This window comes from Vipera ursinii (assembly GCF_947247035.1).
Source record: "Vipera ursinii genome assembly, chromosome: 11".
Lineage (NCBI taxonomy): Eukaryota > Metazoa > Chordata > Lepidosauria > Squamata > Viperidae > Vipera > Vipera ursinii.
Genome location: NC_139524.1, coordinates 2646409 through 2662010, shown reverse-complemented (window position 1 = coordinate 2662010; position 15602 = coordinate 2646409). Strand labels below are relative to the sequence as shown.

Sequence of the window (15602 nt, the reverse complement as noted above, 5' to 3'; positions counted from 1 at the left end):
TCCCGGAGTCCCAGTCAATATGGGCGGTCCTCAATTTACAACAGTTCGTTTAGCGACCGTTCAGTGATAAAAGCACTGAAAAAAGTGACTTATGACCATTTTTCACACTTACGACTGTTGCAGCATCCCCAGGGTCAATTAAGACAGTTGGCAACTGATTCCTATTTATGACGGTCGCCGTGTCCCCCGGATCACACGATCCCCTTTTGCGACCTTCTGACAAGCAAAGTCAATGGGGGAGCCAGATTCACTTAACAACCGTGTTACTAACTTAACAACTGCACTTAACAACAGAAATTGTGGTGACAGGTAGTCCTCGAGTTATGAATGCAATGAAGCCTGCCAATTACATTCGTAACCCGAGGATTTGTTGGAGTAAATCACGTAAAGTGAACGTGAAAACTCCCAGCCTTTGCCCACACATTTGCTAATCGAATGGACGGGTCGTTAGGTGCACGAGGCATCTCAGGGGGGGGAAGGCCATGGGGGGGGGCTAGTGAGGGAACAGCCCACCTGCTTCAGACCAGCCAAGGACTCCCCTGCCCCACTGAGATACCTCAAGCTCCCCAAAATTGCTTCCCCCGATTCTGCCGCACTGGCTTTCTCCCCTGCCAAGTTCTAGCAAGCATCCCTGCTCCTTGCGCCCTGCTTGGCTGGCAATCTCCCTCCAGGCTCCGATGGTCTTTGCAAAAAGCCCTTGCTCTGAGAACAGAGCCTGGGAAGGAGGTGCCCCCCCCCCGGTCTCCGCTGTTGCTGGCAAAGGCTTTTTGCAAAGACGCCCGGAGGACACAATCTCCCTGCAGGCAAATGGAGGGAAGGCCTGAAGGACCGCAGCCTCCCTCCCATTTGCAGCAGTTCTCGTCCAGGCCTCAATTCGCAGAGAACAGAGGCCTAAAGGAGTGGGGGATCCCTCGTGGTACTTTAGCCTCTGTTCTCTGCGAACGCACCCAAGGCCTGAAGCACCAAAGCAGGCAAGCAGCCGTGGCAGAGGGGCTGGAGAGGAGACAGCTCGCTGGATCTTCGCAAGGTGCGTGAGTCTTGGCAGGCCCAGAGCCTGTGGAGACCCGGCTGGGGGGTGTGTGTGTTGCGGTGCCTCTGCGGTCGGTCGTAAGACTGCTGTGGTGCTGCAGCATTCGTAGCCTCGGGACTGTGTCGTAAGTACACACTCCCCGTGATGAAACTTCCAACGGTCCCTAAGTGAACTATCGTAACTCAAGGATTACCTGTATAAGTCAAGGACTCTCCATTTAGACAGTGAGAATGAGCAGGTATTAAGATCAGAGGAGGACCCTGGCCTGCCACCCTCTTTGCCCTGAAAGAAGCTGCAGCCTCCAGCTAACAGCGCAGAACGCTTGGCGGTTGCGAGGGGCAAATTCCTGCTGCACAACGGCCTATTCTAAAATCCTGAAGGGACCAAGCAGCTGCCGCCAATCCGTGTTCTCGGAGGAGTTACCTACCACGAGGCCGTACTCTTCATTTGGCGCCAAGTGTTCATCTGTGAGCAGCCGGGCAGCTTGGAGGACACGAGTAATCCCCTCCATGTGGCAAGTCAAGCTGAAACAGTTGTGGGCCAGAATCAGGAGCTCCACAGCTACAGAAGAAGAGGGACTTCCATGAACAAACACCTGTGACACACACACACACACACACACACACACACACACACACAAGCCCTGGCATCCTCCTACAGGCTGCTAAAGTACAACCCCTAGCAATTTTGGCCAACGTGGACAATGATAAGGGATGTCAGGAGTTGTACTTCAGCCAAGTGGATCTATGAGGAAGCAAATGTTGCTCAGAGGGGCGAACAGACAGCAGATCACTGAGTCATCATTTGCCTGACGAAAAATAAAAGCTCCAGGTATTTTGAGGTGCAGGTTTTTCCTAGTTCTGCCACTTTGTCTCTCTGGGAAACATTAGCACATCCCTAAAGAACACTCCCCACTGCCCAGGGCTCTCAAGACAGAGCTGCCCAGAGGAAAAGCACGTCGGCCGGGGCCCCCATGGAGAAGGCATCAGCTGTTTGGCTTCGATCCTCGTGGACGTGCTGGCCGAGTTTCAATACATGACACCACGTTGTGTCAATGGGGACTGTGCAAGAAGAGTGAATGAGAGACACGATATGCAGATGACGTCGACGCCAAGGAGACCCTTGCTCCCCTGGCCAATAGACCTTCCTGAGATCTTTGCCAAAGTACACATATTTTGCATTTCAATCTTAGTGGAGACTCAGAAGTCCTCAAAAAACTAACCTTAAATTGCAACCTCACAAGGACCCCTTTTCTATCCACCATGAACTTACTAGAGGCAAGCTCCCCGTGTGGCACAGAGGAAACCTTATCCAGCAGTTTCATGCCGACAAGTGTGTGGTCCTGGCAAAGCTTGGCCAGTTGCAGGAACCTCTGGCTCTCCTCAGCAGGGTTTAGGGCTGGGTTTTGCTCTGTACATAAAATAAGTATTCTTTTAATTGCACAGTCAACTCTTCACAAGCGAAGTGGACAGGTTGCATCTCTCCTTTGGTTCAGTCCTAGGAATTATATTCCTTCAGCAGCCTGACACAGTTCAATCAAATAACGATCATGAGTCACAGTCTGAGAGAACTTAGGTTAAAAAGGCAAATGCAGAGCAAACACAGTACAGCAACAATCACAGAACATAGAAACAACATAGAATAATAAAGTTGGAAGGGACCTTGGAGGTCTTCTAGTCCAGGGCTTTTCAACCGGTGGTATGTGTACCACCTGCGGTACACTGGCACCTGGCAGGTGGTACGCGATCATCCTAGCATGGGAGGGAAATGAGCTGAACTGGGGGCAGCACCGCACAAGCCTGACCGAGAGACGGCTGGAGCTGCACGGCTGTCAAGGCTCAGCAGAAGCGCCAGGATCAGCGCCGGGCTCCAGCTGATTGGCGCTTCTTCGGGGCTCAACAGAAGCGCCAGGATCAGCGTGGGATTCCAGCTCTTTCCTTTGCGGGGAAGGGGGCGGGAGGGGGAAATGAGGCTTCCACGTTCTTCAAATCAAAGCAAAGCAACGGGAACCGGAAGTTGCCAATCGCCTGGCCGACAATGGCGGGCTCAGCTGCGCTGCTCTGGAAGCGCAAGGCAGAGGCGCCCTGAAAACGGACCGGAGAGAAAGCAGAACAGAAGGGAAATCTGAAACCACCCCAAAAAACCCCAAACCCACCTGCGGACAGTCTTTTCCCCTCCTTTCTGAACACCCTGATGGTCTCCTGTGACAGGTGAGGGGGGAAGCGAGAGGAGGGGGTGCCGCCTGCTACGACGGTGTACTTCATTTTGGACATGTAAGTGGCCAGCCTCGTGGTGGCTGTGCGCGATGAGACTGGGCTGCGTGGGGCACTTTGTTTTGGGAAGGGACACAGCAGTCCTGGCAGTTTTTCAAAACTCCACAGTAGTTTTTTCCCTTTGCTTTGGGTGCCCAATTTGGACAAAATTGCCTGGCAGATGCTGCGTTCTCTTTCCTCCGGAAGAGGTTGAAGGAAAAAGTCTGGCTCCTTCGCTGGTTTCTCTTTTTGCAACGTTGCTTTTTTGGGGCAGGGGGAGTTTAGCAAAGAGCAGCTGTCAGCTGTGGCCTGTTAGACTTACAAACACCCGTTTCCAAAGTAAATCCCTCGCTCGGCTTCCCTTGTGGGATGCAATTCCCACAGAGCAGCCGTTTAAGACGGGCGGGGAACCTTGGCTCCTTCATGACTCATGGACTTCAACTCCCAGAATTCCTGAGCCAGCCATGCTGAGGGGAAAGGGAGAGGTTTCCAAACTGAGCCATGCTGGCTCAGGAATTCTGGGAGTTGAAGTCCACGAGTCATAAAAGAGCCAAGGTTCCCACTCCTGGTTTAAGATCTCTGAACTCCGGAGTCAATTTGAAACTTGCTCCATGGCTGTGATGGATTATTGATTCAATCAATAATTAGAAGTTAGCATCTACATACCCATGGAAAAGAAATATATTTGGGAAATATTAAACAGGCAGGAACAATAGGAAAGAGGTAGAAAACCTAGCCCCAGAAACCAACTATTACAAATAGGAAAGGCTGCTCCAAAAGAAACATCCATTTCCCTTCTCTTAGAAAAGTCAAGCCGAAAAATAAAAGCACCAGAGAAGAGGGATTGTTTTTTCCCCTCTCTCTTCCCTCCCACCGCCCCCCCCGCCCCCCCCGCTCAGTTAATAGCCTGGGGCAGACAGCCAAGAAACGCGAAGCAAAAGAAGCGATGCAGCGATAAGCGCTAGCCTTGAACAAACCAAAGAAAGCTGTTTGATCAAGTTTTTGACCCCTTGCTAGGCGACTGGTGGTACTCGGAATTGCCATATCCTAAAAGTGGCACAATGGGTAAAAAGTTGAAAAGCCCTGTTCTAGTCCAACCTCCAACTCAAGCAGGGACCCTATCAAAACCAGTCAAATTACCACAATCAATCAGAAGAGAAGTGTGAAATGACAACGTGTGGGCCAAATTCCCAGAGCCAAACCTGCTTGCCCAGCTTTGCATTCCCAACTTACTGCCTCTTCCTTGTGAAGGCACCAGCAGCTCACGGGTGATTTCCTCTGCCACGAGCTCAGCCACAGCCCCCGGCTCCAGCCCCTGGTTGGTGATGAAGGCCTGGGCCTTCTTGTACCAGTCTGGCTGTTGCGAGGACAGAATTGCCCGAAGCAGCTTCTCTGAATCATGGGCAGTGATCTCGCTGAAGGAACAGCCAAGCTCCTGCAGGGCACCGGGGGGGGGGGAGAGGGGGGGAGAGTCAGATCCCCTGGCTTCCCACTTGACGCATGATGGCTGCTTGCCTCCCCCCACCCCAATTCCAGGCCCCAGTGACATACTTTGGAGAGTTCGTAAAGGTAGAGAGTCTGTCGACAATAATTCCGACCGTGCACACATTCTGCAACTAAAGTCTGCAGGCTGCCAACAACTCCACCGTCCGGAGGGGAGCCCCCCACCGAGGACCAGGAATCGAGGCTGGAGGCTGAGAAGAAAACCGAGGTGATCCCTTAGCAGATAGCCAGAGCAATAGACCAGGACTTGTCACGCTCTGTTCAGAGAGAGCCTAGGATGCGTCCTCCCCACTTGCAAACTCTGAGCCAACAGAAGCTCCAGACTTGCAAATGAACTGTTGAATGGCACCATCCCTCTCCACTTGTTTCTGAAGGGGAAAATGGTACAGGAAGTCCTTGACTTACAACAACCACGGGGAGGGTGAAGTGTGGATGCACCACTTTGCGATAGCAATCCCTACAGTCCAAACTCCACCATCTTTAGGGAAGGAAACTTCCTGCTGGCTTCTCACCACAAAGCCAGAGCGGCAGCCGCAGGGAGTTGCAAGCGGTGGGTGGGGGAGGGTGCATGGCAAGGCTTGGGTGTGTGTGTGGGGGGGAATGTGAGGGTACATGAAAGGGGCAGCAAGGGTTGGGGAGGGGGGTGTACTGGGATGCCCAAGGGTGCAAAGGTGGCATGGTGAGCCTGGGGGAGGGCATGCGAGGGAAGCACTGTGAGAATCGGGTAGGGTGTGCCAGGGGAAGGGAGCTTCAGCAAAAGCGCAGAGGGGCCCATGGGTGGCCGGCCTGGTGCAAGCGCAGAGAGGCTGGGGAAGGATGCCCAAGTGGTCAGGGAGACTCACCCCGACAACTTGCAACCTTCTTTGCCGGCTTCCCCGCTGACCTTCGGAGGAGGCTGGCAGGGAGGTTGCAACTGGCGTCAGCTGATGCTGGGAGACGCCACCATCTAACTGCCAGCCGGTCACCAAGTGCACAGACGGTGACCAGGTGACTGTGGGGATGCTGGAACTCTGGGGACCAGTTCTAACCACCATTCATTCAATGCTGCCGTAACTTGGAATGGTCGTAAGTCAAGGGTTACCTTTACTGATTTTAAAATGTCAGAAGGGCAAAATTAAACAGGAGTCTTACAGCGCCGGTAGAACGGCCGGTGTAAAAACCCACTTTCACTGTTCACCCTCTGCTCAACTGCAGAAGCAAGCTGGCAAACCAACGTGCTGTAAGGAGCCGCAGTGGCGCAGTGCTTAGAATGCAGCACTGCAGGCTGACTCTGCCCACGGCCAGGAATTGGAGGATCCTGAGGGGGCTCAAGGTGGACTCAGCCTTCCGTCCTTCAGAGGACGGTAGAATGAGGAGCCGGTGCTGTAAAGCCCTGCGGAGCAGCAGGTAAGTCTAAGTGCTCTTGCTATGAGGAAAGAGCACAATGACCTGTGAGAGAGGAGCTGGTCTCACTCGGAGGTTTGATTGCGGGTGCAACTTACAACTCTTCAGCCGTTTCTTTTCGGCTGCCGCTTCGTTGTGCCTCATGCTGCTCTCAGCTGCCAGGAGAGCCTGGATCTCTGGATGGAAGCAGCTCTGTGCAGCCTCTCCCAAGGCCAGCCTTCTGCAGTGCAAGATCAGCGCAACGTCTCGGCTGTAGAAGCTGAAATAGCGGCAAACCCGGGCAGCTTCGTGCACGCTTCCTTCGTCCAGAAGACGCCCAAGCAGAAAACTCAGGGACGCCACTTCAGCCTTGGAAAGCATAACGGTGGATGTATCCTGGGAAGGGAAACCTCTGAGCTCCAGATACTTAGGACTGTTTAAAGCAGCAACCTTGGAAAAGGGGAATTCCTTGGCCAAGGAGTCAAAGGACAGCTCGCCACTTATGGAAACCTGGCGAGAACCTCGGGGCTCCGCCTGCCCTGCGCCTTGGCTGAAGGTTTGTCGCCTGATGTGGCACCGCCAAATTTCCTTCTCTATCTTTTCCAGATCATCCACAGGAGTCGGGTCACTTCTGGCCAGCCAGTGTCCAGCTAGAGTAAGCAGGAGTTGCTTCTCTAAGATGCCGGACCCACCCTGATCCTCCGGGCCTTCCGAGACCAAATCTACCTGAGCCGAGAAGAAGCTGGAGGCAGCTCGATTAGAGACGGCGTTTTGCACGTAGTTCTCGTGGCACTTTTTCCAGAACTCGGCCCTTGTCCGTTTTTGAGTCCAGTGGCCAGTCTGTTTCAAGAGGAGGATGTTTTGGAGCACCTGAAAAGGAGACAACCAACCATCAGAAGCCAAGGAATCCACTGCACAGAAATGCTCGTCTGACACAGAACCCCGTGATTGCATGGATGGCTTGCTCCCACCCCACCCCCGCAGATCTCCCACCCTCGCTATCCGGCCCCTCTTCCTGGCAGAGGGTCAGTGAACTCCGGAGCGTGGCTTGTGAAGGCCAGGCTGCCTCGGATTGACAGGGGTCCCAGACAGAGCAGATGCAGATCCGGACACACAGCGGCACCAGATGTGAGGGAGGGGAAAGCAGCCTCCAACAGCTGACAGGGATGAGATTAATTTTGCAGCAGATGAAACACAATCAACGGGAATAAAAATTAAAAAGGCTCGACTCCAGGGTACCTCCTGAATAACGACGTTGTCTACAGGCAGGGCGGCCAGTTCTGCTACGTTGCGAGCCACAGCAAAAGAGCTGCTCTCCTGCAGCTGCTCCAGAATCCTTTGGCACTCCTCCTGAAACCTCTCCAGGCTGTAATTGCCCAGCAGAGTCCGACTGATGGAGACGGGCGAATCCTTCAAGATGGCGCTGAGGGCACTGAGCTTCTTCAGATCCGGTCCTGTACCCAAAAAGGAGAAGAGCAATAGCAACAGGGGAGGAGCCACAAGAGAGCCTCTGGGAATGGAGCAAAGGGGCTCTTCCTGAGTCCCTCCCCCAGCAACAGGGCTGCACAGCTGTGGCGCCCCAGTTGGGAGAGCGCCTAACATCAAACCAGAGAAGCCCTGCAGCTAAGTCAGCCCACAGAGCCCGCCGAATCCAGCATCCTGTTCTGCAAAACGGTCAGCAGCTGCCCCAACAGGAAGTCCATCAGCAGGCCATTTACTGCTCCCCCCCCCAGCCCCCAGCCGTCTTAGCCGAGGGCAGCCACAGAGAAGAGAAGGAAGATGTCCTTGCCGTGGAGAAGAGCAGTTCCTACATCTGCAAGCAGTTGGAGGAGCTTTCTGAATTCGTACTCTGTTCCGCACTGGTGCAGCATCAGCTGGAGCAGGAAGGAGGCCTGCATCTCCAGCCAGGGCCCAGGAAGGACGGGAGGCCACCTCTCGCACTGAGCTTGAAGCTGCAGGAAGAACAGGTCACTAGGCAAGACTGTTTCAAAGCCTTTCCTCCTCAGCTCTGGTACAAAATAAAACCGCTTGCATCAAAAGCCACTCGAGCAGCAGCAATTTTGGTACCTGGAAACTCTGCACAAAGAAATGCCTGCACGTGGCCAGATGAAGCCTCCTTCAACTGGTTTGCTGAGCAACGCCTCTTCCTTGAGAAAGCCCCTTTACTGGACCAGCCTCTTCACCCTCAAAATGCACAGCTTCCCCCAACACTTGTTCCTCAGTCAGGAGTGGAATTTACCTTCCTCATCTCGCTACCTGACAAGCATAAGCGGGCCACACTCCAAGTTTGCCTCCAAGTGGGACAAACATGATTCCAAAACAGTCCTTGCCTTGAATAGCCAAGTTTCTGCTCTGGCTACAAGAAAGATGAGGGAGTGGAGTAGATGGGCCTGCTTGTGAAGGTCAGAATGCTGACAAATCATGCAAGACGACAGCCGGTGGATAAACACGAGATGTCTCCACCGCTGCATCTTTGGTCTCATCAACAGGAGCAGACAAGGTGCCAGTCCAGGAGCCAAGAAGGGGCCACACCGGCAGCACCCCTTGGAATCGGATCGCCTGGCAGCCAGGCTGCCTCCAAGGGCTGGCAGCATCCAGGAGACAAAAAGGGGAATCTGCCCGTTCGGTTTGTAAAAAGCCTCAGGGAGCAAGTTAAATGTCTGCTTACTTTTGAAAGACTGTCTTGAAATGTGAGTAGTTTGATCTTGGCTTGGCTGTAATTTTTGTAGTCCATGCACAATTCATACACTTCCAACATTATCAGCAAAGGAGAATCCTGAATATCAGAAGAGAAATAAAGAATTGTGTGCCCAAATTCTACCCAGAGTGGGTTGCACATCTTTGGAAGGAAAAAAGATGAGTTTTCTGGGCAGGGGACACCGGAGAGATGGAGGAGGCAGAATCCCTCTTCTCATCCGCTTCCGAGGGAGCGGCGAGCTCTCCTCTGCCGGATGTCTTCAAGCCAACTCTGGTAGCCGACTGGTAGGAGGAAGGCTCCATCCAGATTCTTGCATGGAGCATGAATCCAGTCTCAGGGCCTCCCCCAAGTCTAGGATTCTGGCTGTTCCTCGTCCCTCCCCCTCCCCAGCACTCCATGAAATGGGGCAATATCCACCCCCAAGAGAGACCTGCTTTGGTGCCACCTGCCGAGCTACCCCGGCCAGCTTGCCTTCAGGAAGAGCTGGAAGGCGTGAAGGAGAGTCCTGGCCTTCCGTCTCTCCAACAGCCACCGCCAGAGAAGGGCCAGGTCTGGAAGGCTCCACTCGTGGGTCTCAACCATGCCTTCGATGTGCCCGATCACCTCACTGATGGCAGAACTGTCCATGGACGTTATTATCCAAACACAGAGACAATGGAGAATGCTGGCATCCTGCCCAATGTGTGAACGTGAAGAAACAAAGAGAAGAAAAGCAGAGAGGGGATTCAATAAGCCACGTGCCAAAGTCCAAACTATCGCAGCCAGCCTGCGTCCAACAGGCAGCTCTGGCGCTATTCCAGTCTCACCTCCCACCCCTCTCGGTCTCCCAAGGAGCGCCGACGCCAACCCTGGAGGTACCTGGGAGCAAGCAGCGAGCACACTCAGGACGGGCGCCTGGTGCCTCAGCGAGGCAGCCAAGAGGTGTCGCCGAGGGCACGGCTGCTCCTGGCTCTGGAGCAGGACGTGGAACAGGTCCTGCGGCTTCTGCTCAAGCCCCTGCAAGCCACCCTGCTTCGGAGGCTGCAAATGCCCCAGGGCCAGCTCCAAGTGCTCCCGCAGGGGCAGAGGGAACTCCCGGAGGAGAGGGGTCACCTGGGAGAGGGAGGGAAGGAAGGAGAGCAAGCAGCTCAGAAGGTCTGTAAAGCTTGGGCCCAGAGCCCACCGTGCCTAAGAGGGGAGCTGCAGCTCCTCCCAGGAAGGAAGGAGGCCGGGGTGGGGGGAATCCCTGGGACACCGAAGCCTCAGCTGGTAGAATTCAGAATCAGGAGAGCCCTTGGAGAGCGGAAGACTGGGCAGTAACGAGGGGGCCTCTTTCTGCTCACCACATCCCCTCTGCCCTTTCCCACCGCAACTCTTGACAAAGCCTTGTGACTTTGCTATTCCGTGGCATTGCAGTGCTCTTTTCTCTTGACGAGGAACATCGTCCACCCTAACCTCCCAGCTCAGCCTCCAGCAGCTTCCCACCTCTGCTGGCTGGTAGCCGTGCATTTGCGCTTCAGTCACAAACTGCAGCCACTCCTTCGAACGGGCGCAGGCCCTCAGGTACGACGTGCTCAGCTTGACATGGTGGAGCTGGCAAAACTGGATGACCAGGGACCAGTGCCTCCTTGCCTCACCTGAGGTCCTGAAAGGAAGGAGCCTCTTCACACGCCTCTCCTCGCCTCCCCCTGCCCTGGCAGCTAGCCCTGCTGCTCTCCCGGCGTGAGGGGAAGGAGGAGACCGGGCAAGGGGGCCAGAGGGGAAGGCCCCATGGCTCATCCCTGGAGTCATTACACAGCCTAGGCCAGGGGTGGGCAACCTTGGCTCTTTGATGACTCCCACAGCTGGCTCAGGAATGCTGGGAGCTGAAGTCCACGAGTCATCAAAGAGCCAAGGTTGCCCACCCCTGGCCTAGGCCACGACCAAGGAGGAAGCGGGCGGCACACTTAGGCCAAACATGGTTTCTTCTTTGATGGATTGACTCTAACACCTCAAACTGTTAGCTGGCAGGAACGACTAACAAAAGAGCAAGTGGAGAAAATACCGGGGCATACTCTTCACTTAATGACCCCAGTTGGGACAGGCGTCGTCTGGCTGCGAATGGATTTCCAAACCCTTCAGGCGAGTCCTCCTCAAGAGCGCCAGGGCTGGGAGGGGCTCCTCCCCCCTCCGGCGTACCCTCACTCAGCCAACTCTGCGTCCACCCCGGGGGAGCCCAGTCCATCCTAACTGGTATTATTACAATTCTTCGCCTTCAGAAAAAGTAACGCAAGACCTCAGATTTTGTAATGAATTCCTAAAAGTCTTGTATGAAATGGCAACTAACGCTCTCCAGGAGCAGCCAAACGTGACAAGTTGTTTTTGCTTTCTCCGTTGTCCTGACACCAACCCACACCACACTGAATCACAAACTCACTTGTTTATTTCTTGATGGTCAACCTTCTCCCAGACGGCTTCCTCCAAGCAGACGAGCAGGTCTTCGGCTGCAGTTCTCTCCCCGTCAGCCAGCTCTCCTAGCTTCTCAGCTGAAAAGAGAACAGGCCAGGCATACTGCTAAGGCAGCCTCCGCCCAAGAAACCGTTGCTCTACAGGCCGGGACTACAGGGATTTCCTTTTCTTTATTTAGCGCATGGGATCTACTTAGCTCGTGCAGTACCACACTAATTAGTACCACACTAATAAGACACATTACACGTACAAAGACAAACGTGAGTTTAAATAAGGGTTAAGGGAACAGCCACAGCAACAGACTCTTCCCAGTCTGAGTGGGCTCCCCCCTCTCTCCTACCCCTCCTCTTCAAGTGAAGGGGGGGCGCTGGGTCCTTCACTCAAGTCAGCTGTTTTGACCACAGCGCTTCCTCCCAGCCTCCAGGGTTTGCACCCCACAGACTCTGCCTTCATTCCGCAGGTTTCTTTTTCATCAGGTAGGCATCTCCTTATCAGCAAGAATAATTTGAAGAGACAGGCACATAAAAATAGATTTTGTTTGGAATGTTTTCCATTTACCACTCTGATAACCCCATGGATACGGACTTCTTACGCACAGCCTTTCTGTAAAATACTAAGCCAGGTACCCCAAGCGAGAACCAAATTCGAAGGCTGGGACCGCATTTGGAAGCGTTACCCAAGGACTGCCGGATGGAGTGGTGCTGTGGCTCCTCTCTCCTGGACATGAAGCTCAAAATCACGTTGGCAGCTTTGGCATCCACTCTGAGTTTCAGACTCGGCAGGCCCAGCATTTCCAAAAAGCAGACAGAGGTGGCAGCCAGAGGAGGTGCATAGAAAACCGAGAGGGCCATGGCGTAGGCCTCGTCCGCCACCTGCTGAACCCTAGAAAAGGCACAATTTCACTCTCTCAAATGCCGCTAACTTCATTTCCGACGAGGCGAGGAGAGTTACAAAAGTCCCAGCACACAAGCCCGTTTCCCCTGAACGGAGAGAGCGGCCCTCAGACCAGCCTCCTCAGCCTTCACCGCTCTGAGAACCGATGCTCACCCAGAGGGAATTTATGGCACCACCTAGGTCTGCAGTACTTGTCGTCTTCCCTTCACAAGTATTTAAGTCAGCAGATGCTGCTTCAGGTGAATCGAATAGAGACAACAGTGGTGTGGGCACAGAGCAGGACCTGGGAGATCCGGGCGCTCCTTTTGTCCCAGACCCAGCCCTCTCTCCCTGGGGGGCTCTGGGCCAGTCTGTCCTCCCCAACCCAACCCACCCACCAAGGGGGAGAAGAGCAGGCAGGAAGGTGTGTGCTACACTCTTCTCCAGGAAGAAACACAGGACATAAATCAAACAGGTAAACACTTGTAATACAATAATTGTAATCATGGTTACTGTAATAGAGTCACACCTGCTTCTTTTAACTACTTACAATTCCTTTGGGCGGTCGCTCTGTGATAGCTGCTGGGCTAAAAACGCCCCAAAAGCAAATGAGGGGCGCTCATGATTCAAGTAATAGGAGAAGTCAAGATGCTCTATTACAGCATGCTTGTTTACAAGAGCCGAGCATGAGAAGTGAGGCAGGTCGCTGCAGATATCTGGAAAGAAGAGAAAAGAGCAGAACTGCAATCGGAACAAAACAAAGCAGGACCTGCTATTTCTCTTAGCACTAGAAGAAGAATTCTTCGTGCTAAAACAGGGCTGAACTACCACTTGATTAGATTCTGACCGTATGTGAAAGTTTACTTACCTGGAAGGGCAAGCGCATTTGCTGACTGCCAGCCAAACAACTTGGTGGAGTCAAACGGAGCTAAGCACTGAAAGAGCAAAACGTTCATTTCAGACAATGTATCAGGACAGATAAAGTTCAGAGCTCATGTAGGAACTGTTCAGGGAGACCTGTAACTTCTGCTCAGTTTGCGCCTGAACTGTCCGCGCATCCAATCTGGAGCCAGCCTGATTTGCCCGCATCTCCACAGCAAGGCCAGAGCATGCGGAAGGGGCGTTCTCAAGGGTGGGGCTCTGGTGTGCAAAAGGGCCTCAGTTCAAGGGTCTTCATGTACAGATTTGGGGCGCAGGGGGAAAACAACAATCTGAAAATGCCACCCTCCTGCCCTGGAGAGCAGCTGATGTGGATCCCGTGGATAAATGATCTAAACTTCCATATCGACTGCAGCAGCCTTTTCCTTTATGGATCTGTAGAATGTGTCCAAATTCTGACGGGGAACAGCGGCTTGAACTTTAGGTTTAGGGGCTGGCCATCACGACTGCGTGGGGCTGGGAGCATCCCTTGGTGCATGAAAAACACACTGGATTGAAGAGAGTTTGTGAACTTGGTCCAACAACTTCAGGAAGTCAGTGCTTGCAGGAAGAACGTGAAAGGAAGGATTTGGGCGACGGGCTGGCCGAGAGGCAGGATGACCAACAATTCATCACTATGAAGCAGCCCAAATTTAAATGGACACTAGAACTGACATCCTCATTTGTAATAACCTTTTAATGCTTTTTTCTGATTTATGGGAGGCTTTCATCTGCTACAGTGATTTTGCTCTTGGTACTTTTCAGTATTTTTGAAACCTTTTGTTTTTATGGAAAATGTGTTGGTAGAGTTAGATTATAAAGCAAGAAGTCAAAAGCAGGGACTGCAGATTCCTTTCTTTGGAACTAAGCTGTTACATTATATTGAAATTTTATTTTGGGGGGTGAATTTATTTAAATTTATATATTTATAAATATATATCAAACAAGTTCCAGACAAACCTAGCTGACAACTTTGTCCCTCAAAAAGTTGACCAAGGAACTGCACGGTGAGCTACGCTGGACTTAACCCTTCTTTAAACTAACTGGATCGGACTGGACTTCTAAATATGTGTAATTGTAACCCAAACCGTATCAGGCGACTTCTGTTTACTTGCGTGCTAATAGTTTCGGGGGTTAGTCCGGCCACTAGCGTTCGCTACTGAAGTTATCATGGGATACCAGACACTGAAGTGTTGACCTTTTTTTTCTTTTTGATCATGGCTACAAGAAAGGCTCAAAGGAGGTTCGGGAAATACTGACTTTACAGCAATTCTAGAAAAAAATGCTACGAATGTTGCACAGGGAGCACAAGCTATAGAAAATAAACTTGATGCCCTGGAGAAAAACATTGTGCGGTAAACTCGACAAGCTAATTGCAGAAAAAAACTAATCAAATTGATTGCTATATTTGAGGGATCTTTGGGGGAAGTCAAGCAATTAGCTACTAAAGCAAGGGTGGCCGGTATCTGAAGGGACCCAGAGCAGTTTTCAGGTTCGTCCCTGAAACTTTGCTATTATAAATGATCGATGTCCCACCCGGAGTGGAAGACCTCGAAGAGGGTGGAGAGCCTCCGAAGAATTGTGTGGAGCACAAAGGCAGCCCAAGTGGAAGCTATCCAGAAGAAGGATACATCCGTGAGACGCCAGCGTGGCACAATCTGAGAGTGCCTAAGAAATGCCCACCTTGCTTTCTGCCCGGGACGGCCTGATTAGGGAACTGCAGGGTTGGGGAAGGAGCATCCGAGGTGGACTTTGCTTCAGAGGCTGGAAGTCCTGGGCCTGCCCAAACTGTATCTGTCTACCATGGTGTCCACCTGTTCCGGGTGGCCTTGAATCCTACCTGGACCAGGTGATAGAGAGAAAGGTCGGGAGGTGGGATTCCATGAGGAGTGATCTGAGGGAAGAGGGCAGCTCGAAGCTTGGGGTAAGGAGCAAGTGCCATCCTGAACAGCTGCACATCCACCTTCTCTCTTCCGTCTCCCTTCTGAACAATCTGCAACAGAAGAAGCATCGAAATCCACTCACGCAAATGATTTTCTGGCACTCCCTGTCCCAACGGCCAACCTCTCTGTTTCTCCGACAAGGGGCCAGGCCAACAAAGCCAGCTGGTGGTCGGGAGAAGGGGTGCTGGGCGCAGTGGGCCTTCTTCGGGCTTTTAGCCCTTTGCAGAGGGGCCGGCCGGCCGCCAGCCTCCTGCACTTGGCATACCTGGTCAATCCCTCCCCTGGCGAACATGGTGGTGGCAAGGGCAAGAAGGGTTCGTCCTTCCAGCAGCATGGTGCTCACGCTGGCCTGGTTGCTGGGAATCAAGATCTGGGCATTTGCTAGGCTAGCCTGAAAAATCCTGTCTGCATCTGGGGCAGGACGGCAAGGGGAGAAGGAGAACAAAGGGAGCGTCATCCAAAAGAAAATTTAAAATAGATTTAGCATAATCAACCAGGCTAACCGAAGCTGGTTTGAAAATCCTTTAAGCACAGATAGACAACTCTAGTATGTATTTCCCGTTCATGACACAAGCAATTTCCCCCTCTCTCCAAGG

The 15602-nt window shown here is 52.8% G+C and overlaps 1 protein-coding gene across 2 annotated transcripts in view; it reads right to left on the bottom strand.

Annotated features, from left to right (window-relative positions):
- The window catches only part of SPG11 (SPG11 vesicle trafficking associated, spatacsin), a gene marked incomplete at its 5' end in the record, with an annotated part of 43516 nt that overhangs the window by 9310 nt on the left and 18604 nt on the right, over window positions 1-15602 (bottom strand). For both annotated transcript variants that reach the window (XM_083371598.1, XM_083371599.1), the window contains 17 exons: window positions 1458-1591; window positions 2303-2440; window positions 4516-4717; window positions 4834-4976; window positions 6267-7017; window positions 7387-7601; window positions 7937-8099; window positions 8816-8923; window positions 9317-9517; window positions 9704-9937; window positions 10310-10469; window positions 11241-11349; window positions 11949-12154; window positions 12696-12861; window positions 13014-13080; window positions 14904-15056; window positions 15272-15417. In XM_083371598.1, coding sequence (XP_083227724.1) covers window positions 1458-1591; window positions 2303-2440; window positions 4516-4717; window positions 4834-4976; window positions 6267-7017; window positions 7387-7601; window positions 7937-8099; window positions 8816-8923; window positions 9317-9517; window positions 9704-9937; window positions 10310-10469; window positions 11241-11349; window positions 11949-12154; window positions 12696-12861; window positions 13014-13080; window positions 14904-15056; window positions 15272-15417 — 3296 coding nt within the window. The remainder of the gene's footprint in view (window positions 1-1457; window positions 1592-2302; window positions 2441-4515; window positions 4718-4833; window positions 4977-6266; window positions 7018-7386; window positions 7602-7936; window positions 8100-8815; window positions 8924-9316; window positions 9518-9703; window positions 9938-10309; window positions 10470-11240; window positions 11350-11948; window positions 12155-12695; window positions 12862-13013; window positions 13081-14903; window positions 15057-15271; window positions 15418-15602) is intronic.